This window comes from Heterodontus francisci, chromosome 3, assembly GCF_036365525.1.
Source record: "Heterodontus francisci isolate sHetFra1 chromosome 3, sHetFra1.hap1, whole genome shotgun sequence".
NCBI classification, from domain to species: Eukaryota; Metazoa; Chordata; class Chondrichthyes; order Heterodontiformes; family Heterodontidae; genus Heterodontus; species Heterodontus francisci.
Window position 1 is genome coordinate 181,748,074 of NC_090373.1, and position 23,730 is coordinate 181,771,803.

The 23,730-nt window shown below is 44.4% G+C and overlaps 1 protein-coding gene across 1 annotated transcript in view; it reads left to right on the forward strand.

The window, feature by feature from the left end:
- Positions 1–7,593: 7,593 nt before the first annotated feature.
- Positions 7,594–23,730, forward strand: part of susd4 (sushi domain containing 4) — a 100,155-nt gene continuing 84,018 nt past the window's right edge. Inside the window, 4 exon segments of the mRNA XM_068028601.1 lie at positions 7,594–7,615; positions 7,707–7,907; positions 20,488–20,682; positions 23,319–23,564. Of these exon segments, the coding sequence (XP_067884702.1) occupies positions 7,594–7,615; positions 7,707–7,907; positions 20,488–20,682; positions 23,319–23,564 (664 nt within the window).

Sequence of the window (23,730 nt, forward strand, 5' to 3'; positions counted from 1 at the left end):
TAATTGAATGGGAGAACAGGCTCAAGTGGTTGAATGACCTACTCCTGTTTCTGTCTTCCTTAGTCGCAGCACTGATATATGTTCAAGTCAGGGTGGTATGAGAGTTGAGGAATTCAGAGGTGATGATGTTTCCTGTGACATTATTGCTCTTGTCCTTCTCGGTGGCAGAGATTCCAGGGCTGAGAAGTGCTGTTCGAGTAAACTTGATGAGTTGCTGCATCCTGCAGCCACAGTGTGCTGGAGTTGAAGGGGTTGGATATCAAGTCTAATGGCAGGGGCCGCTGATTATTGCGATCTGCTCTGCCCTGGCTAACTGGAAGCTTGTTGAGTGTTGTGACCGTAGCCATCTGGGCCACATTGTGCTTCATCACAGTGTATGAAACTCCCGCCACTGCTGTGTTAACGGAACCGTTTACACACTGCAAGTAAACAGGCAGATGCCAGAGGTTTCACACAAGTGTGCCAAAGTACCAGTAATGCCCACCCCAACGTCTCATGAATCATGATACAAACTCTTAAAAATTAAGAGATTTGCTATAAAAAACATGACTTGCTTTTTTTTTCAAACGTAAACCAATATAGATTGACAATTGGTTTCTAAACCTCAGTAATGGCTTATTTAATCTCTAACAGGTCACAGAGTCATATACGGCACAGAAGGAGGCCATTTGGCCCATTGAGTCCATGCTGGCTCTCCATGGAGCAATCCAGTCAATCCCAATCCCCTGCTTGATTCCCGTAGTCCTGTAAGTTTATTTCCTTCAGATAGCCATCCAATTTCCTATTGAAGTCAGTGATAGTCTCTGCTTTCAGCTCCCTTGTGGACAGCGAGTTCCAGGTCATTACCACCTGCTGCATTAAAAAATTCTTCCTCATATTCTCCCTGCATCTTTTGCCCAAAACCTTCAATCTGTGTCCACTAGTCCTTGTACCATCAGTTAATGGGAACAGCTTTTCCTTGTCTAACTTATCTAAGCCTGTCATAATCTTGTACATTTCTATTAAATCTCCCCTCAATCTCCTTTGCTCTAAGGAGAACAACCCCAGCTTCTCCAACCTAGGCTTGTAATTAAAATCCTCCATCCCTGGAACCATTCTGGTAAATCTCCTCTGCACCCTCTCAAGGATGTTCCGAAAGTGTGCTGATCAGAATTGGATGCAATATTCCAGTTGGGACCTAACCAGAGCTTTATAAAGGTTCAGCATAACTTCCCTGCTTTTGTACTCAATGCCTCTATTTATGAAGCCCAAGATCCTATATGCTTTACTAACCACTCTCTCAATATGTCCTGCCACATTCAAAGATCAATGCACATATATCCCCAGGTCTCTCTGTTCCTGCATACTCTTTAGAACTGTGCTATTAAGTATATATTGTCTCACCTTCTGCCAAAATGCATCATCTCACACTTTAAATTCCATCCTGTCTTCCCACCGTGCTAGCCTATCTACTTCCTGTTGCAGGCGGTTTGTATCATCCTAACGGTTTGTTATTCCTCCAAGTTTGGTATCATTGGCAAATTTTGAAATTCTACTTTGTATTCCAAGATCCAAATCATTTATATAATAACAAAAAAAACAATGGTCATATAAAGCTACATTTAGTCTGGCAGTATACCTATGGTAGGCGGTGGCGTAGTGGTATTATCACTGGACTAGTAACCCAGAGACCCAGGGTATTTCTCTGGGGACATGGGTTCGAATCCCACCACAGCAGAAGGTGGAATTTGAATTCAATTTATAAATCTGGAATTAAAAGCTAGTTTAATGATGGCCATGAAACCATTGTCGATTGTTGTAAAAACCCATCTGGTTCACTAATGTCCTTTAGGGAAGGAAATCTGCTGTCCTTACCTGGTCTGGCCTACATGTGACTCCAGACCCACAGCAATGTGGTTAACTCTCACATACTCTCTGAAATGGCCTAACAAGCCACTCAGTTGTACCAAACTGTGACGAAGTCAATAAAAAGGAATGAAACCGGACAGACCACTCGGCATCGACTGAGGCACCATCTAACATCTGGGGGCTTGTGCCAAAGTTGGTAGAGCTGTCCCACAGACTAGTCAAGCAACAGCCTGACATAGTCATACTCATGGAATCATACCTTAGACAATGTCCCAGACACTGCTATCACCATCCCCGGGTATGTCCTGTTCCACTGGCAGGACAGATCCACCAGAGCTGGTGCACAGTGGTATACAGTAGGGAGGGAGTTGCCCTGGGCGTCCTCAACATCGACTCCGGACCCTATGAAGTCTCATGGCATCAGGTCAAACATGGGCAAGGTAACCGCCTACTGATTACCACCTACCGCCCTCCCTCAGCTGATGACTCAGTATTCCTCCATGTTGAACACCGCTTGGAGGAAGCACTGAGGGTAACAAGGGCACAAAATGTACTCTGGGTGGGTGACTTCAATGTCCATCACCAAGAGTGGCTCGGTAGCACCACTACTGACCAAGCTGGCCGAGTCCTAAAGGACATAGCTGCTAGACTGGGTTTGCGGCAGGTGGTGAGGGAACCAACACGAGGGAAAAACATACTTGACCTCGTCCTCACCAATCTGCTTGCTGCAGATGCTTCCGTCCATGACTGTATTGGTAGGAGTGACCACCGCACAGTCCTTGTGGAGATGAAGTCCCACATTCACATTGAGGATACCCTCCATCGTGTTGTGTGGCACTATCACCGTGGTAAATGGGATAGATTTCGAACAGATCTAGCAAGGCAAAACTGGGCATCCATGAGGCGCTGTGGGCCATCAGCAGCAGCAGAATTGTACTCAGCCACAATCTGTAACCTCATGGCCCGGCATATCCCCCACTCTACCATTACCATCAAGCCAGGAGACCAATCCTGGTTCAATGAAGAATGCAGGAGGGCATGCCAGGAGCAGCACCAGGCATACCTCAAAATGAGGTGTCAACCTGGTGAAGCTACAACACAGGACTATCTGCATGCCAAACTGCGTAAGCAGCATGCGATAGACAGAGCTAAGCGATCCCATAACCAACGGATCAGATCTAAGCTCTGCAGTCCTGCCATATCCAGCCGTGAATGGTGGTGGACAATTAAACAACTAACTGGAGGAGGAGGGTCCACAAATATCCCCATCCTCAATGATGGGGGAGCCCAGCACATCAGTGCGAAAGAGAAGGCTGAAGCATTTGCAACAATCTTCAGCCAGAAGTGTCGAGTTGATGATCCATCTCGGCCTCCTCCTGAAGTCCCCAGCATCACAGATGCCAGACTTCAGCCAATTCGATTCACTCCGTGTGATATCAAGAAACAACTGAAGGCACTGGATACTGCAAAGGCTATGGGCCCTGACAATATTCCGGCAATCGTACTGAACACCTGTGCTCCAGAACTTGCCGTGCCCCTAGCCAAGCTGTTCCAATACAGCTACAAGACTGGCATCTACCCTGCAATGTGGAAAATTGCCCAGGTATGTCCTGTACACAAAAAGCAGGACAAGTCCAACCCGGTCAATTACCGCCCCATCAGCCTACTCTCAATCATCAGTAAAGTGATGGAAGGTGTCATCAACAGTGCCATCAAGCAGCACTTGCTTAGCAATAACCTGCTAACTGACGCTCAGTATGGGTTCTGCCAGGGCCACTCAGCTCCTGACCTCATTACAGTCTTGGTTCAAACATGGACAAAAGAGCTGAACTCAAGAGGAGAGGTGAGGGTGACTGCCCTTGACATCAAGGCAGCATTTGACCGTGTATGGCATCAAGGAGCAAAACTGAGGTCAATGGGAATCAGGGGGAAAACCCTCCGCTGGCTGGAGTCATACCTAGCTCAAAGGAAGATGGTTGTGGTTGTTGGAGGTCAATCATCTGAGCTCCAGGACATCACTGCAGGAGTTCCTCAGGGTAGTGTCCTGGGCCCAACCATCTTCAGCTGCTTCATCAATGACCTTCCTTCAATCATAAGGTCAGAAGTGGGGATGTTCGCTGATGATTGCACAATGTTCAGCACCATTCGTGACTCCTCCGATACTGAAGCAGTCCATGTAGAAATGCAGCACGACCTGGACAATATCCAGGCTTGGGCTGATAAGTGGCAAGTAACATTCGTGCCACACAAGTGCCAGGCAATGACCATCTCCAACAAGAGAGAATCTAACCATCTCCCCTTGACATTCAACGGCATTACCATCGCTGAATCCCCCACTATCAACATCCTAGGGGCTACCATTGACCAGAAACTGAACTGGAGTAGCCATATAAATACCATGGCTACAAGAGCAGGTCAGAGGCTAGGAATCCTGAGGCGAGTAACTCACCTCCTGACTCCCCAAAGCCTGTCCACCATCTACAAGGCACAAGTCAGGAGTGTGATGGAATACTCTCCACTTGCCTGGATGGATGCAGCTCCAACAACACTCAAGAAGCTCGACACCATCCAGGACAAAGCAGCCCCCTTGATTGGCACCCCATCTACAAACATTCACTCCCTCCACCACCGACGCAGAGTGGCAGCAGTGTGTACCATTTACAAGATGCACTACAGCAATGCACCAAGGCTCCTTAGACAGCACCTTCCAAACCCGCGACCTCTACCAACTAGAAGGACAAGGGCAGCAAATACATGGGAACACCATCATCTGCAATTTCCCCTCCAAGTCACACACCATCCTGACTTGGACATATATCGCTGTTCCTTCACTGTCACTGGGTCAAAATCCTGGAACTCCCTTCCTAACAGCACTGTGGGTATACCTACCCCAAATGGACTGCAGCAGTTCGAGAAGGTAGCTCACCACCACCTTCTCAAGGGCAATTAGGGATGGGCAATAAATGCTGGCCTGGCCAGTGACGCCTACATGCCATGAATGAATAAAAAAAAATATACAAGCAAACACAGAGTGTGGGGCCTTGATCTCCATGCATCCCTCTCCCTATTTAATTTTCTTCCTGCTTCCTTTCCAAATTCAGGCTGATTAACAGTCCCATAAGGAAGGAAATTGACTTCCATGTTTTTATATTGGTTAGTTCTGCAGTTTTGATCATCGGAGAGTGAACTCTGTACATTGACTGTCTTGGTTCACATTACCAAAACTGTCTGCCTCATCCTGCCAATTGATTTGTAGACTCAGATTTTCGTGGATCCATGATTCTATTGCTGGGATACAGGTTTGCACTTGCTGCTGTTCAATATTCAGTGTATTCACACCTAATCTGTACTAATGCTTTGTCTTTCAACACACCATTAACATATTGTTTGCCTTTGCTCCGTGACCTTTTGGTCAGCTATGTGGCCAGGTCCAATCTGCACCTTCTCCTTTGTTATCTCTTGCCCCACCCCCACCTCACTTGCTTATAATCTGCGACATTTCTAATATTTGTCAGTTCCGAAGAAGGGTCACTGACCCGAAACGTTAACTCTGCTTCTCTTTCCACAGATGCTGCCAGACCTGCTGAGTGATTCCAGCATTTCTTGTTTTTGTTTCAGATTTCCAGCATCCGCAGTATTTTGCTTTTATTTTAGATCTTCAATGCTATTGGATCTCCAGATTATAGGTCAATGGCATCAACATAAACTATCCTAGTAATAGAAAGCTATATAAGCAGATAGAGTTTGCTGTTGGAATGTCTATATTAGGCTTAACCTGTTGTCTGATACACTGAAAATGAGATTATTCCAGCATCAAAATCCATAAACACTCTGACTTTATAGGATATTTGACCAGTTAGATCTGTAATATTACAACTGTGATGGGCTAAACCTGAGTGCAGCCCTGATAATTAACTGCACAAATTATTGTTACTCCCTAAGCGTGCACTCCATAGAGTCATAGAGTTATACAGCACAGAAACAGGCCCTTCGACCCATCGTGCCCGTGCCGGCCATCAACCCCATGACTTACTGCTCACTCCCAGCAAACACTCTTTATCCCTATCCTTCCGCTATATGCTGTCATAACAGACCAAAATCGCACATTTGTATCTACTGCCCAGCAGTCAAATCTCTTTCGATTGGCAGGATGAGGCAGGCTGTAATGGGATCCTTCCACTATCCTCTAATTGTCCGATGAGTGGTATCCAGAACTCGAGTCAGTATCCGTCCATCCAGAGTTGCCATTTGTATTTATGCAAAAGTTGGGTGTCGGAAAATTTATAAATTATTCAGTAATTATAATGCTGCAATTCTTTATATGATTAGCATGTATTGTGCCTCTAACACTAGCAAGAGGCTTATCTCTTCAAAAATGAGGATTTGTAGGAAGCAGTCGGGTGCTGAGTGCCATATTAAAAAAAGCCAGCAGCAGTTTCAGGACCTTGCAGAGCTGTTCCCTGGAATGAAGGCACCGGTTAGTAGAGAGAGAGGCAGCAACCCTGTCCGACCTAGCTCCCCGGGGAACCAATCGAAAGAAAAATGCTGGGAAATGCAGAGTACTAGCTACCGACTTGTTTTCATTTCAGTCCTAACCTAGCGTAGGTGGGTTAGGTGCAGAGATTGCGCTGAAGTCGACCAAGGTTAACAGGCTTAACGTATTCCTTGTGGAAGTAGCAGCTTGTGAAAAATCCTGATATTTCAGAGCCCTCCCACAAGATCGCAAGAGAGATTTAATTTTAGTGAGAAATCACATTCCTCGTGATAATGGCAGGAGTTGCCATGTCTGGCACTGTAATGTTCATCGCCTTGTACGGTACAAGTTCAACCCCATAGAGTTTCTGTAAGGAATACTTGGACCACCAGTAAATGAAGGTGTGATCTTGCATAAAATAGCAGCCTTCATATGATTCAGGTCCCCTTATCCAGCGGTATCCAGAGACAGGACCAGCTAAACAGACCTATATTGTTGAGGTTGTTCTCCACGTGGCACTTGGCCTGGCTGTATCCATTAACTGACTACTTTTGAAAGAAACAAAGAAAGAACTTGCATTTTTATAGTACTGTTCATAATCTTGGCACAGCTATTGAAGGACTTTTGTATTGTAGTCACTGTAGTAATGGAGGAACTGCAGCAGCCAATTTGAGCACAGCAAACTTCCACAAAAAGCAATGTGATAATGACCAGATTATCTGTTTTACTGATGTTGGTTAATGGATAAATATTGGCAGGACACTGGGGTGAACTCCTCTGCTCTTCAAAATAATACCATGGGATCTTCTGCATCCACCTGAGTTTAATCTCTCACTGGAAAGGTGGCACCCACAATACTGTACTGAAGTATCAGCCTGGATTACAGGCTCAAATCTCAGGAGTGTTTTCGTTCATGTTTGGCAATAAAATGGAGGGGTGTTCAGGTTCTACTCAGGGATGGAGTCAGATATAGTGACTCAAATAGAAATAACAACAGAAGATGCTGGAAATACTCAGCAGGTCTGGCAGCATCTGTGGAGAGAGAAACAGAGTTAACGTTTCTGGTCAGTGACCCTTCATTAGAACTCAGTAAAAACTGGTGCTATTCCAGCCTTTAGATGGCAGTCACAGCCATACAACCACACTTTGGGCTGTTATTATCTTTAGCTTGCGAGAGAAAGAGACGGAGATTAAGCAAAGGGACACTGTAAACTGGTTACCATTCCAGCTTTTGGTGGGCCCCTGGAACTAAAGAATAAACAGCACGCGTGATGCTCACGAGCATCGACAGCAGTGAGCTGTGGCTTCTACGTGTGCAGGTCACTTGGTGACAGCTGTGACACATGACTACCTGGGGTAATGGTGGGTTTTGTGTTGTCTCCAGTCTCAGGGGAGTACTGCTTGGAGCCTGCTGAACCCGAGTATGGATATTTTGCGCATCAAAAGCCTCACTACACTGAGAACTCCACGATTCACTTCTTCTGCCTCCGAGGTTACAGGCTGTCAGGGCCTGCCACCATGACCTGCTTGAGGTACCCCAACAGCAGACTGGATTGGATACCTCCTGAGCCCCCAATCTGTAACCGTAAGTAATGTACAACCTACAGCCCAACAAGTGTGCCATTCGACACATCAACTCTGTGCTGGTGTTTGCCTCCATTGACCCACCTCATCTAGACCCATTCTTCTGCTTGTTCCCCACACTCTTTAATATATCTCTTGGGTATCTATCCTATATTTCTCTTTCTTTTATCTCTCTCTATCTCTCTAGTATTTCTATACTCGGTGTCTCTTTACCTGGTGCCTCTGACCTTTCTCCCTCTGTCTCTGGTCCGTTTTTCATTCTATGGTGCTCTTTCTAGTCACCCTTGTTAGTCTCTCTGTTTTTCCTTGGTCTTTTCCTCACTCTGCTGTCTATCTAACGCTCTCATCTACTGGCTCCTCTCTTTTTCTTTCTCTCTTGCTTTCACAGCCTTCTCTTCCTCTCTCTTGCTCAGTGGCCTCTCTCATTCTCTCTCCCTGTCCATCTTGCATTCAAAATACAACAGTTATACAGGGCCTTGGTGAGACCACATCTGGAGTATTGTGTGCAGTTTTGGTCTGCTTATCTGAGGAATGATGTTATTGCCATGGAGGGAGTGCAAAGAAGATTTACTAGGCTGCTTCCTGGGATGGCAGAATTGACGTATGAGGAGAGATTGGGTCGACTAGGCCTATATTCACTAGAGTTTAGAAAAGTGAGAGGGGATCTCATAGAAACCTATAAAATTCTAACAGGACTAGACAGGCGAGATGCAGGGAGGATGTTCCCAATGGCTGGGGAATCCAGAACCAGGGGTCACAGTCTCAGGAAACGGGTATGCCATTTAGAACCGAGATGAGGAGAAATTTGTTCACTCAGAGGGTAGTGAAGCTGTGGAATTCTCCACCGCAGAAGGCAGTGGAGGCCAAGTCATTAAATATATTCAAGAGGGAGAGAGATATATTTCTTAATGCCGAAGAGATCAAGGGATATGGGGAGAAAGCGGGAACAGGGTACTGAATTAGACCATCAGCCATGACCTTTTTTGAATGGTGGTGCAGGCCCAAAGGTCTGAATGGCCTACTCTTGCTCCTATTTTCTATGTAACACCCTAACTCGCTCTTCCTCCTTCCCAATCCTCATTCTGTTCAACACAACACGCATCTCGTACTCTAATTCTTTCTCTGTCTCTGTTCTTCCTACAATCTACTTTGAAAGCACACTTGAGGTTTCCAAATCACTATGTCTTGATTTATCTTATCTTCTCTTTTCTTGCTTTCAATCTTGGTGGATGCACGATGGGCCTTAACATTTAAAATGGATTTAACATTTTTGCGAATTGTTATTTGAACTACTGCACTTATATCACACATGCTACAACCAATGGTGTCAATGTGACCATTTAATATATCACACTCCCGACAGTCAATGGTCTCAATGTGACCATTTACTATATCTCACTCCCTACAGTCAATGGTGTCAATGTGACCATTTAATACATCACATACCGACAGTCAATGGTGTCAATGTGACCATTTAATATATCACTCTCCCTACAGTCAATGGTGTCAATGTGACCATTTAATATATCACTCTCCCGACAGTCAATGGTGCCAATGTGACCATGTAATATATCACTCTCCCGACAGTCAATGGTGACAATTTGACCATTTAATATATCACTCTCCCTACAGTCAATGGTGTCAATGTGAACATTTGATATATATAACAATCCCTACAGGCAATGGTGTCAATGTGACCATTTAATATATCACTGCCTGCAAAGTTGTCAATGTGATCATTTAATATATCACACTCCCTGAAGTCAATGGTGTCAATGTGACTATTTAATATATCACACTCCCTAGAGTCAATGGTGTCAATGTGACCATTTAATCTATCACACTCCCTGCAGTCAATGGTATCAATGTGACCATTTAATATATCACTGCCGACAGTCAATGGTGTCAATGTGACCATTTATTATATCACACTCCCTATAGTCAAAGGTGTCAATGTCACTATTTAATATATCACTGCCCACAGTCAATGGTGTCAATGTGACCATGTAATATATCACACTCCCTACAGTCAATGGTGTCAATGTGACCATTTAATATATCACTCTCCCAACAGGCAATGGTGTCAATGTGACGAATAAATATATCACACTCCCTACAGTCAATGGTGACAATTTGACCATTAAATATATCACTCCCCCTACTGTCAATGGTGTCAATGTGAACATTTAATATATCACACTCCCTACAGTCAATGGTGACAATTTGACCATTAAATATATCACTCCCCCTACAGTCAATGGTGTCAATGTGACCATTTCATATATCACACTCCCTACAGTCAATGGTGTCAATTAGACCATTTAATATATCACGCTCCCTGCAGTCAATGGTGTCAATGTGACCATTTAATATATCACTCTCCCTACAGACAATGGTGTCAATGTGACCATTTAATATATATAACAATCCCTACAGTCAATGGTGTCAATGTGACCATTTAATATATCACTCCCCCTACAGACAATGGTGTCAAGGTGAACATTTGATATATATAACAATCCCTACAGTCAATGGTGTCAATGTGACCATTTAATATATCACTCTCCCTACAGACAATGGTGTCAAGGTGAACATTTGATATATATAACAATCCCTACAGTCAATGGTGTCAATGTGACTATTTAATATATCACACTCCCTAGAGTCAATGGTGTCAATGTGACCATTTAATATATCACACTCCCGACAGTCAATGGTGTCAATGTGACCATTTAATCTATCACACTCCCTGCAGTCAATGGTGTCAATGTGACCATTTAATATATCACACTCCCTACAGTCAATGGTGTCAATGTGACCATTTAATCTATCACTCTCCTTACAGTCAATGCTGTCAATGCGACCATTTAATATATCACACTCCCTACAGTCAATGGTGACAATTTGACCATTAAATATATCACTCCCCCAACAGTCAATGGTGTCAATGTGAACATTGAATATATTACTGCCTACAGTCAATGGTGTCAATGTGACCATTTCATATATCACACTCCCTGCAGTCAATGGTGTCAATGTGACCATTTAATATATCACTCTCCCTACAGTCAATGGTGTCAATGTGACCATTTGATATATAACACTCCCGACAGACAATGGTGTCTATGTGAACATTTGATATACATAACAATCCCGACAGTCAATGGTGTCAATGTGACCATTTAATATATCACTGCCTACAGGCAATGGTGTCAATGCGACCATTTAATATATCACTGCCTACAAAGTTGTCAATGTGATCATTTAATATATCACACTCCCTGAAGTCAATGGTGTCAATGTGACTATTTAATATATCACACTCACTAGAGTCAATGGTGTCAATGTGACCATTCAATATATCACACTCCCGACAATGAATGGTGTCAATGTGACCATTTAATATCTCACATTCCAGACAGTCAATGGTTTCAAGGTGACCATTTAATATATCACACTCCCAACAGTCAATGGGGTGAATGTGACCATTTAATATATCACACTCCCTCCAGTCAATGGTGTCAATATGACCATTTAATCTATCACACTCTCTGCAGTCAATGGTGTCAATGTGACCATTTAGTATATCACTCTCCCTACAGTCAATGGTGTCAATGTGAGCATTTAATATATCACACTCCCTGCAGTCAATGGTGTCATGTGACCATTTAATATATCACTGCCTACAATCGTTTCAATGTGTCCATTTAATATATCACACTCCCTGCAGTCAATGGTGTCAATGTGAACATTTAATATATAACTGCCTACACACAATGGTGTCAATGTGACCATTTAATATATCACACTCCATACAGTCAATGGTGTCAATGTGACCATTTAATATATCACACTCCCTACAGTCAATGGTGTCAATGTGACCATTTAATATATCACACTCCCTACAGTCAATGGTGTCAATGTGACCATTTAATATATCACTGCCAACAGTCAATGGTGTCAATGTGACCATTTAATATATCACACTCCCTGCAGTCAATGGTGTCAATGTGACCATTTAATATATCACTTCCAACACACAATGGTGTCAATGTGACCATTTAAAATATCACACTCCCTACAGTCAATGGTGTCAATGTGACCATTTAATATATCACTGCCAACAGTCAATGGTGTCAATGTGACCATGTAATATATCACACTCCCTGCAGTCAATGGTGTCAATGTGATCATTTAATATATCACACTCCCTGCAGTCAATGGTGTCAATGTGATCATTTAATATATCACTCTCCCTACCGTCAATGGTGTCAATGTGACCATTTAATAATTACTCTCACTGGAGTCAATGGTGTCAATGTGACCATTTAATCTATCACTCTCCCTACCGTCAATGGTGTCAATGTGACCATTTAATAATTACTCTCACTGGAGTCAATGGTGTCAATGTGACCATTTAATCTATCACACTCCCTACAGTCAATGGTGTCAATGTGACCATTTAATATATCACTCTCCCTACTGTCAATGGTGTCAATGTGACCATTTAATATATCACTCTCCCTACTGTCAATGGTGTCAATGTGACCATTTAATATATCACTCTCCCTACAGTCAATGGTGTCAATGTGACCATTTAATATATCACTCTCCCTACTGTCAATGGTGTCAATGTGACCATTTAATATATCACTCTCCCTACAGTCAACGGTGTCAATGTGACCATGTAATATATCTCACTCTCTGCAGTCAATGGTATCAATGTGACCATTGAATATATCACACTCCCTCCAGTCAATGGTGTCAATGTGACCATTTAATATATCACTCTCCACAGTCAATGGTGTCAATGTGACCATTTAATATATCACACTCCCTACAGTCAATGGTGTCAATGTGACCATTTAATATATCACACTCCCTACAGTCAATGGTGTCAATGTGACCATTTAATATTTCACTGCCGACTGTCAATGGTGTCAATGTGACCATTTCATATATCACACTCCCTACAGTCAATGGTGTCAATGTGACCATTTAATATATCACTCTCCCTACAGTCAATGGTGTCAATGTGACCATTTAATATATCACTCTCCAGTCAATGGTATCAATGTGACCATTTAATATATCACACTCCCTACAGTCAATGGTGTCAATGTGACCATTTAATATATCGCTGCCTACAGTCAATGGTGTCAATGTGACCATTTGATATATCACACTCCCTGCAGTCAATGGTGTCATGTGACCATTTAATATATCACTGCCTACAATCGTTTCAATGTGTCCATTTAATATATCACACTCCCTGCAGTCAATGGTGTCAATGTGAACATTTAATATATAACTGCCTACACACAATGGTGTCAATGTGACCATTTAATATATCACACTCCATACAGTCAATGGTGTCAATGTGACCATTTAATATATCACACTCCCTACAGTCAATGGTGTCAATGTGACCATTTAATATATCACACTCCCGACAGTCAATGGTGTCAATGTGACCATTTAATATATCACTGCCAACAGTCAATGGTGTCAATGTGACCATTTAATATATCACACTCCCTGCAGTCAATGGTGTCAATGTGACCATTTAATATATCACTTCCAACACACAATGGTGTCAATGTGACCATTTAAAATATCACACTCCCTACAGTCAATGGTGTCAATGTGACCATTTAATATATCACTGCCAACAGTCAATGGTGTCAATGTGACCATTTAATATATCACACTCCCTACAGTCAATGGTGTCAATATGACCATTTAATATATCACACTCCCTACAGTCAATGGTGTCAATGTGAGCATTTAATATTTCACTGCCGACAGTCAATGGTGTCAATGTGACCATTTCATATATCACACTCCCTGCAGTCAATGGTGTCAATGTGACCATTTAATATATCACTCTCCCTACAGTCAATGGTGTCAATGTGACCATTTAATATATCACTCTCCACAGTCAATGGTATCAATGTGACCATTTAATATATCACACTCCCTAGAGTCAATGGTGTCAATGTGACCATTTAATATATCACACTCCCTCCAGTCAATGGTGTCAATGTGACCATTTAATATATCACTCTCACTAGAGTCAATGGTGTCAATGTGACCGTTTAATATATCACACTCCCTCTAGTCTATGGTGTCAATGTGACCATTTAATATATCACACTCCGTACAGTCAATGGTGTCAATGTGACCATTTAATATATCACTCTCCACAGTCAATGGTGTCAATGTGACCATTGAATATATCACACTCCCTCCAGTCAATGGTGTCAATGTGACCATTTGATATATCACTCTCCACAGTCGATGGTGTCAATGTGACCATTTAATATATCACACTCCCTACAGTCAATGGTGTCAATGTGAGCATTTAATATTTCACTGCCGACAGTCAATGGTGTCAATGTGACCATTTCATATATCACACTCCCTACAGTCAATGGTGTCAATGTGACCATTTAATATATCACTCTCCCTACAGTCAATGGTGTCAATGTGACCATTTAATATATCACTCTCCACAGTCAATGGTATCAATGTGACCATTTAATATATCACACTCCCTACAGTCAATGGTGTCAATGTGACCATTTAATATATCACACTCCCTCCAGTCAATGGTGTCAATGTGACCATTTAATATATCACTCTCACTAGAGTCAATGGTGTCAATGTGACGGTTTAATATATCACACTCCCTCTAGTCTATGGTGTCAATGTGACCATTTAATATATCACACTCGCTCCAGTCAATGGTGTCAATGTGACCATTTAATATATCACTCTCCACAGTCAATGGTGTCAATGTGACCATTTAATATATCACACTCGCTCCAGTCAATGGTGTCAATGTGACCATTTAATATATCACTCTCCACAGTCAATGGTGTCAATGTGACCATTTAATATGTCGTACTCCCTACAGTCAATGGTGTCAATGTGACCATTTAATATATCTCACTCCCTACAGTCAATGGTGTCAATGTGATCATTTAATATATCACACTCCCTGAAGTCAATGGTGTCAATGTGACTATTTAATATATCTCACTCCCTACAGGCAATGGTGTCAATGTGACCATTTAATATATCTCACTCCCTACAGTCAATGGTGTCAATGTGACCATTTAATATATCACACTCCGTACAGTCAATGGTGTCACTGTGACCATTTAATATATCTCACTCCCTGCAGGCAATGGTGTCAATGTGACCATTTAATATATCACACTCCCTACAGTCAATGGTGTCAATGTGACCATTTAATATATCTCACTCCGTACAGTCAATGGTGTCAATGTGACCATTTAACATATCACACTCCCTACAGTCAATGGTGTCAATGTGACCATTTAATATATCACACTCCGTACAGTCAATGGTGTCACTGTGACCATTTAATATATCTCACTCCCTACAGTCAATGGTGTCAATGTGACCATTTAATATATCACACTCCGTACAGTCAATGGTGTCACTGTGACCATTTAATATATCTCACTCCCTACAGTCAATGGTGTCAATGTGACCATTTAATATATCACACTCCGTACAGTCAATGGTGTCAATGTGACCATTTAATATATCACACTCCGTACAGTCAATGGTGTCAATGTGACCATTTAACATATCACACTCCCTACAGTCAATGGTGTCAATGTGACCATTTAATATATCACACTCCGTACAGTCAATGGTGTCAATGTGACCATTTAATATATCACACTCCGTACAGTCAATGGTGTCAATGTGACCATTTAATATATCACACTCCCTACAGTCAATGGTGTCAATGTGACCATTTAATATATCTCACTCCCTGCAGTCAATGGTGTCAATGTGACCATTTAATATATCACACTCCGTACAGTCAATGGTGTCACTGTGACCATTTAATATATCTCACTCCCTACAGTCAATGGTGTCAATGTGACCATTTAATATATCTCACTCCCTACAGTCAATGGTGTCAATGTGACCATTTAATATATCACACTCCGTACAGTCAATGGTGTCACTGTGACCATTTAATATATCTCACTCCCTACAGTCAATGGTGTCAATGTGACCATTTAATATATCACACTCCGTACAGTCAATGGTGTCAATGTGACCATTTAACATATCACACTCCCTACAGTCAATGGTGTCAATGTGACCATTTAATATATCACACTCCGTACAGTCAATGGTGTCAATGTGACCATTTAATATATCACACTCCGTACAGTCAATGGTGTCAATGTGACCATTTAATATATCACACTCCCTACAGTCAATGGTGTCAATGTGACCATTTAACATATCACACTCCCTACAGTCAATGGTGTCAATGTGACCATTTAATATATCACACTCCGTACAGTCAATGGTGTCAATGTGACCATTTAATATATCACACTCCGTACAGTCAATGGTGTCAATGTGACCATTTAATATATCTCACTCCCTACAGTCAATGGTGTCAATGTGACCATTTAATATATCACACTCCGTACAGTCAATGGTGTCACTGTGACCATTTAATATATCTCACTCCCTACAGTCAATAGTGTCAATGTGACCATTTAATATATCACACTCCGTACAGTCAATGGTGTCAATGTGACCATTTAACATATCACACTCCCTACAGTCAATGGTGTCAATGTGACCATTTAATATATCACACTCCGTACAGTCAATGGTGTCAATGTGACCATTTAATATATCACACTCCGTACAGTCAATGGTGTCAATGTGACCATTTAATATATCACACTCCCTACAGTCAATGGTGTCAATGTGACCATTTAATATATCACACTCCGTACAGTCAATGGTGTCAATGTGACCATTTAATATATCTCACTCCCTACAGTCAATGGTGTCAATGTGACCATTTAATATATCACACTCCGTACAGTCAATGGTATCACTGTGACCATTTAATATATCTCACTCCCTACAGTCAATGGTGTCAATGTGACCATTTAACATATCACACTCCCTACAGTCAATGGTGTCAATGTGACCATTTAACATATCACACTCCCTACAGTCAGTGTGTCCATTTAATATCTCACACTCCCTCCGGTCAATGGTGTCAATCTGACCATTTAAAATGTCACACTGCCTACAGTCAATGGTGTCAATGTGGAGTCCAAAATTAAATAACCGAAATGGGTTAGATGTCCTTTCACGATACTTTGTATTCCAGAATGTGTATTATATCAGTGATGGACAGCACTCAGAGCCAATGTTGATGTTCGCCTTTTTATTTTCAATAGCAGTTGCAATTTCCAAATTCATCCCACACAGAATCCCAAATTATGACACACTCATGATGAATACACGGTTTGGATGATATGGTAACAACAATAGAACACTATTGGGCAGGATTTCTCTCACAGCCCCAACCCAATTATGACCCAGCCCTGGGTATGCCTTCATTCCGAGTGCAAGGCAGAATCCCAGCGGAAAAAAGGTCCTGCTTCTGTTGGGGATGGAGGGGTACACCCTCTCTGGTCTGGGCCTGAGCGCCCTGACTGTCAGTAACACCATCACCCAAACCTACAGCCCAGGTCTGGGCCTGAGAGCCCCGACTGTCAGTAACACCATCACCCAAACCTACAGCCCAGGATTGGGCCTGAGTCCCCTGACTGTCTTTAACACCATTACCCAAATCTACAGCTCAGGATTGGGCCTGAGTGCCCCGACTGTCATTAACACCATCACCCAAATCTACAGCGCAGGATTGGGCCTGAGAGCCCCGACTGTCAGTAACACCATCACCCAAACCTACAGCCCAGGATTGGGCCTGAGTCCCCTGACTGTCTTTAACACCATTACCCAAATCTACAGCTCAGGATTGGGCCTGAGTGCCCCGACTGTCATTAACACCATCACCCAAATCTACAGCTCAGGATTGGGCCTGAGTGCCCCGACTGTCATTAACACCATCACCCAAATCTACAGCCCAGGTCTGGGCCTGAGTGCCCTGACTGTCATTAACACCATCACCCAAATCTACAGCCCAGGTCTGGGCCTGAGCACCCAACTGTCAGTAATACCATTACCCAAATCTACAGCCCAGGTCTGGGCCTGAGTGCCCTGACTGTCATTAACACCATCACCCAAATCTACAGCCCAGGTCTGGGCCTGAGCACCCAACTGTCAGTAATACCATTACCCAAATCTACAGCCCAGGTCTGGGCCTGAGTGCCCTGACTGTCATTAACACCATCACCCAAATCTACAGCCCAGGATTGGGCCTGAGAGCCCCGATTGTCATTAACACCATCACCCAAATCTACAGCGCAGGATTGGGCCTGAGTGCCCTGACTGTCAGTAACACCATCACCCAAATCTACAGCCCAGGATTGGGCCTGAGTGCCCTGACTGTCATCAACACCATCACCCAAATCTACAGCCCAGGACTGGGCCTGAGAGCCCCGACTGTCAGTAACACCATCACCCAAATCTACAGTTTTGTTTGTACCCTGTGGCTCAATGCTTGATCCTGTGCAGAACATCAAAGCATATTTCTTCTGAAAGAGTTTCAGTGCTAATTGATTCCTGTGCCCAGAATATGCCACTTAATATAAACATCCTGATTTTCTGGCCCATTGCATTTAATTCCTGGATTTCTCTGCTGTTATATAGGGAAAATTACACGCTGCATTTAGCCAGGGTCTAACCAGGATCCCTATTTCACTGCCTCCCACCATCCACGGGCATTTGAATTCCTGATTTACTGCCTGTCTCCTCGTGCTGGATATTGCTCTCTAGTGAACATTGGTTCTTCACCAGGCTGAAGATGCTTTCACTCCACCTGGTCCTTGGCTTGTCAGCATTACACACCCATTGCTGGCTGGACTGAAAGGTGAGACCTTGGGTTGCCCACCTACCTCCAAAAGATATCACCTGAGGTACAGGCGAGGACTAAAGAATAAAGCACTGGATACTTCAAAGGCTTTGGGCCCTGAGAACATTCCGGCAATTGTACTGAAGACTTGTGCTCCAGAACTAGCCGCGCCCGTAACCAAGCTGTTCCAGTACAGCTGCAATGCTGGCATCTAGCTGGCAATGTGGAAATTGCCCAAGTAAGCCCTGTACACAAAATAAAGCAGGACAAATTCAACCTGACCAATTACCGCCCCATCATCTATTCCTGATCATCAGCAAATTGATGGAAGGGGTTGTCAACAGTTCTATCAAGTGGCACTTGTTCAGCAATAACCTGCTAACTGATGCTCAGTTTGGGTTCCGTCAGGTCCACTCAGCTCCTGACCTCGTTATAGCCTTGGTCCAAACATGGACAAAAGAGCTGAACTCAAGAGGTGAGGTGAGAGTGACTGCCCTTTGACCGAGTATGGCATCAAGGAGCCCTGGCAAAACTGAAATCAATGGGCATCAGGGGAAAAACTCTCTGCTGGTTGGAGTCATATCGAGTTGTGGTTGTTGGAGGTCAATCATATGAGCTCCAGGACATCACTGCAGGAGTTCCTCAGGGTAGTGTCCTAGGCCAAACCATCTTCAGCGGCTTGAATGACCTTCCCTCCATCATAAGGTCAGAAGTTGGATGTTTGCTGATGATTGCACAATGTTCAGCACCATTCGCGATGACTCAGATGCTGAGGCAGCCGTGTTTAGATGCAGCAAGAACTGGACAACATCCTGGCTTGGGCTGATAAGTGGCAAGTAACATTCGCGCCACACAAGTGCCAGCCAATGACCATCTCCAACAAGAGAGAATCTAACCATTTCCCCTTGACGCTCAATGGCATTACCATCATTGAATCCCCCACTATCAACATCCTAGGGGCTACCATCGACCAGAAACTGAATTGGACCAGTCACATGAATGCTGTGGCAACTAGAGCAGGTCAGAGGCTAGGAATTCTGTGTCAAGTAACTCACCTCCTGACTCCCCAAAGCCTGTCCACCATCTACAAGGCACAAGTCAGGAGTGTGATGGAATACTCTCCACTTGCCTGGATGGTTGCAACTCCCAACAATACTCAAGAAGCTCGACACCATCCAAGACAAAGCAGCTCACTTGATTGGCACCCCATCCACCACCTTCAACATTCACTGCCTTCACCATCAACGCACAGTGGCAGCAGTGTGTACCATCTACAAGATGCACTGCAGCAACTCACCAAGTCTCCTTCGATAGCACCTTCCAAACCCGTGACCTCTACCACCTAGAAGGACAATGGCAGCAATTGCACGGGAACACCACCACCTGCAAGTTCCCCTCCAAGCCACACATAATCCTGACTTGGAACTAAATCACTGTTCCTTCACTGTCACTGGGTCAAAATCCTGGAACTCCCTTCCTAACAGTACTGTGGGTGTACCTACACCACAAGGACTGCAGCAGTGCAAGAAGGCAGCTCACCACCACCTTCTCTCGGGCAATTAGGGCTGAGTAATAAATGCTGGCCTGGCCAACAATGCCCACATCCCACAAATGAATTTAAAAAAATTACTTTGGCTTAATATTTGAGACAAGAGTTTTTGTACTGACCTGTGCTGGTGCTCGGAGTGTTGGAGATCACAAAGCCTCAGTAACGTTTCTGGGAAACCTTTGTCTTTTTCAGTCGTTATCTGCAAAGTTCTAAGCATCGCAAACGGGGAGGTGGAAAACAGGACCTACCGAGTGGACGAAACACTGGAGTTCCACTGTCTGGAGGGCTTTTATCTCTCCTTCCATTCCACAGAGTTTCATCCCAGGTGTCAGGAGAATGGAGCCTGGAGCTCAGTCCCCACCTGCCTCAGCAACTCTGTGACATCAGGTGAGGGAGAGGGGGGAGAGGAGGGAGGAGGGGAGGATGGAACAAGGGGAAGGAAGGAGGGTGTAGGGAGCAAAGGGGAGGAGGGGTGGGAGAAGGGTGGAATGGGAGGCGGGATTGGCCAGAGGAAGGAGAGAAGAGGGGAAGGATTGTGGAGGAGGAAAGGAGTAGGGAGGAGATGGAGAAGGGAGGGAGAGGATAAATGAAAGGGGGGAGGGAGAGAAGAGGGGAGGGTGGAGGAGGGAAGTAGAGGAGTAAAGGGAGGGGGAGGGAGAGAAGAGGGGAATGAGGGTGGAAGAGGGAAGGAGTAGGGGAGGAGGGAAGGAGAGGAAGAAGGGAAGGGGGTGGATGGAAAGGAGGGTAGAAGAGGAAGGAAGGTGAGGTTGAGGGAGGGAGGAGGTTAGTGGGAAGGGAGGAGAAGGTGGGAGGAGGAAGAGAGGAATGTTAAGGACAGAGGTGGAGGAGGGAAGGAGGATGATGGGGTTGAGGGAGGGGAGGAGGAGGAAGAGGGAAGGGCAGAGAGAGGAGCAGGAGAGAGTGTGTGGTTTCGGGAGTGGTGCAGAGAGTGCAGTTGAAGGAGGGAGGAGGAGTGAAGGAGGGAGAAGGGGATTTAATCTTTCTGGTTGTAATGATAACAAATCATAAGGATCAGGTAGGGTCCACCTTGGGGCTGGCTGTAATTTCCTCTCGGAGATAAAGAAAGACAAACTTTGTTTTATAGATTTTTGGTCTCTCGGAATCAAGTGATGTCGGGATAGGGCGAGAAATTAGAATTGATGTAGAAGTTCAGCTATGATCAACTGAATGGTGGAGCAGGCTTGAGGGGCTGAATGGCCTACTCCTGCTCCTATTTCATATGTTCTTAATTGCTTTGAAGTCCATCAACTGTTGTTACATAGGCAAATACAGCAGCCATTGTGTGCAGAGTAAGATCCCACAGAGACCGAGGAGTCGAATGACCAGGTAACTGGGCTTCAGGGGTGTTAGTTTTGGGAGGAATGTGGGACCAAGACCTCCTTGCTCTTTATGAAATTGTGTGTGGGATCTTTAAAAGGGTTGCTATGGGAACTGGGATAATATTACCTTGGCAGAGTGGGAGGAGGAGGGGAAGTGCGGGTGGCAGCGGGCAGCAGGAATCTTCTGGACCTGGGAGAGACTCTCCTGCCCTTCCTAGCTCCACATAATTAAAAAAAAGTGAATTAAATTTAATCTGTTGGTGGCTAGGCCACATTCAAGGCCAGAAATCCTGAATGGAACAGGCCCAATTTAGCAGAGTGCCCCTAAAATGGGGATTAGGTCCCTCATTTGTATACACCCTTGAAAAATGACCCAATTTTGGGTCAGAGTCTGAAATTGAGCCTTTTTCATGCCCGTAAATCGGGTGCAGCAAGATTCAATTTCTACTCCAACAATTCTGGTCACTTGCAGACTGACACCACCCAAATTCAAAGCTTCCATGCAATCACCAGATTTATCCTTTTACCACTGCATACCAATGCTTCACTGAGAAGAAAGGGTTGTTGATCTGTGACAGTCTCTGCTGAGTGCACAGGCCAGAAAGGCCCAACTTTTGATCCCTGGGGCAATAGTGGGTGGGGTGTGCAGAGAGGGGGGAGGTTCCAGTGGATCATTGTGTCCCTGTCGGCATTCACTTCCATGTAAAGATTTGTCACCTGTCTCCCATCAGTGCCTTCAGATGAGGAGGTGATTGTGGAAGAAGATGGAAATTAGAGCAATACTGAACACAGAGAACCCTCCTCAGAAGAAGACCTGTGCACTTTTCCATTTCTATTTTCCCATTATACAATTGGAGATTCCTATCCTGACCCGATCCTGGTGTCTTTGACACTAATCCTGAGTCATGAGGAGCGGGAAATTAATGAGCGCACAGACTGACCTGAATAATTACAGGGCTCGAGGGTCCAGAGCTGAGGATTTTTAAAGTCACACACAGCCTAAACAATCCAGGGGAGTCAATGAGGCAGGAAGGGTGTGGTACAGGGTGGGGTGAAGACGGGAGTACAGGTTTCCCGAAGGTCCTGTTAATCTAACATCAGGACCCAATGTCTCCCAGCCACAGCTAGCCAGCTAGAAGGCTGTCTAGCTGTCAGGCACACAAGCCTGTGGCTCCAGGTCAGAGCAGGGAATGTAGAATCAGGGAGGGGGTAATAGGGGGGTTGGTCAGATCACAGAGTGTGGGTGGGGGTGGTTCTGATTACAGGGATGATTACAAGTTTGGTTGTTGGGTGTGGAATTGCACTCCTGCTCCTTCTGGCTCACATCCAGCTCTGTAAAGACACTTACCTGTTCCATTTGGCCCCCCACCCGCCCCCGTGTCCTGAGGCCTGGGAAACCCAACCTGCAGATATTAAAAGATAAAGTAACGTTAAAATATTTTAATGGAGTGAGCTGCCTCCTGACAGCGGCTTGGTTGCCTGGCCCCTGCCCATCTCTGTTAAGACAGGTTGGGGTTAGGTCCCCCACATGCTTCCCCTACTCTCCCTGGGTGGGGATTAAAATGACCCCTGTTGACACTCATCGTGTGAGTACGGCAGCAGCTTTAAACACATCAATATTCCCACCTTTGTGCTCCACAGCTGAGTTGAGTGTTTTTAAAGGGCCAGTCCATGGCGACACAGAATATTAATAACTCGACCCTGTCTTTCCAGAACCTGACGAGTTGAACACTTGTACTGATCCTGGACTCCCTGAGCACGGAGGCAGGACTCCAACTCCCCCTGGGGTCTTGTATGAGGGCGCTCTGGTGCAGTTCCACTGCCAGGACAGCTACAAACTGAAAGGGCCGCCGAAGATGGAGTGCGAAAGGCAGGAGGATGGAACCCTGGCCTGGGAACCCAGCTCCACTCCTGTGTGTCTCTCTGAATGTAAGTTAAAGAGAAATGAACCCTCAGCTAGGGCAGCAGGAGTTTAGGGAGAGGGGTATTAGCTCAATATTGCCATCCAGTGACCCTTGCTGGAGAATGTGTTTGGCTGTATATTGGTGTTTATGTATGTCTGTACATGTATGTGTGTTCATATGTGTGTATATGT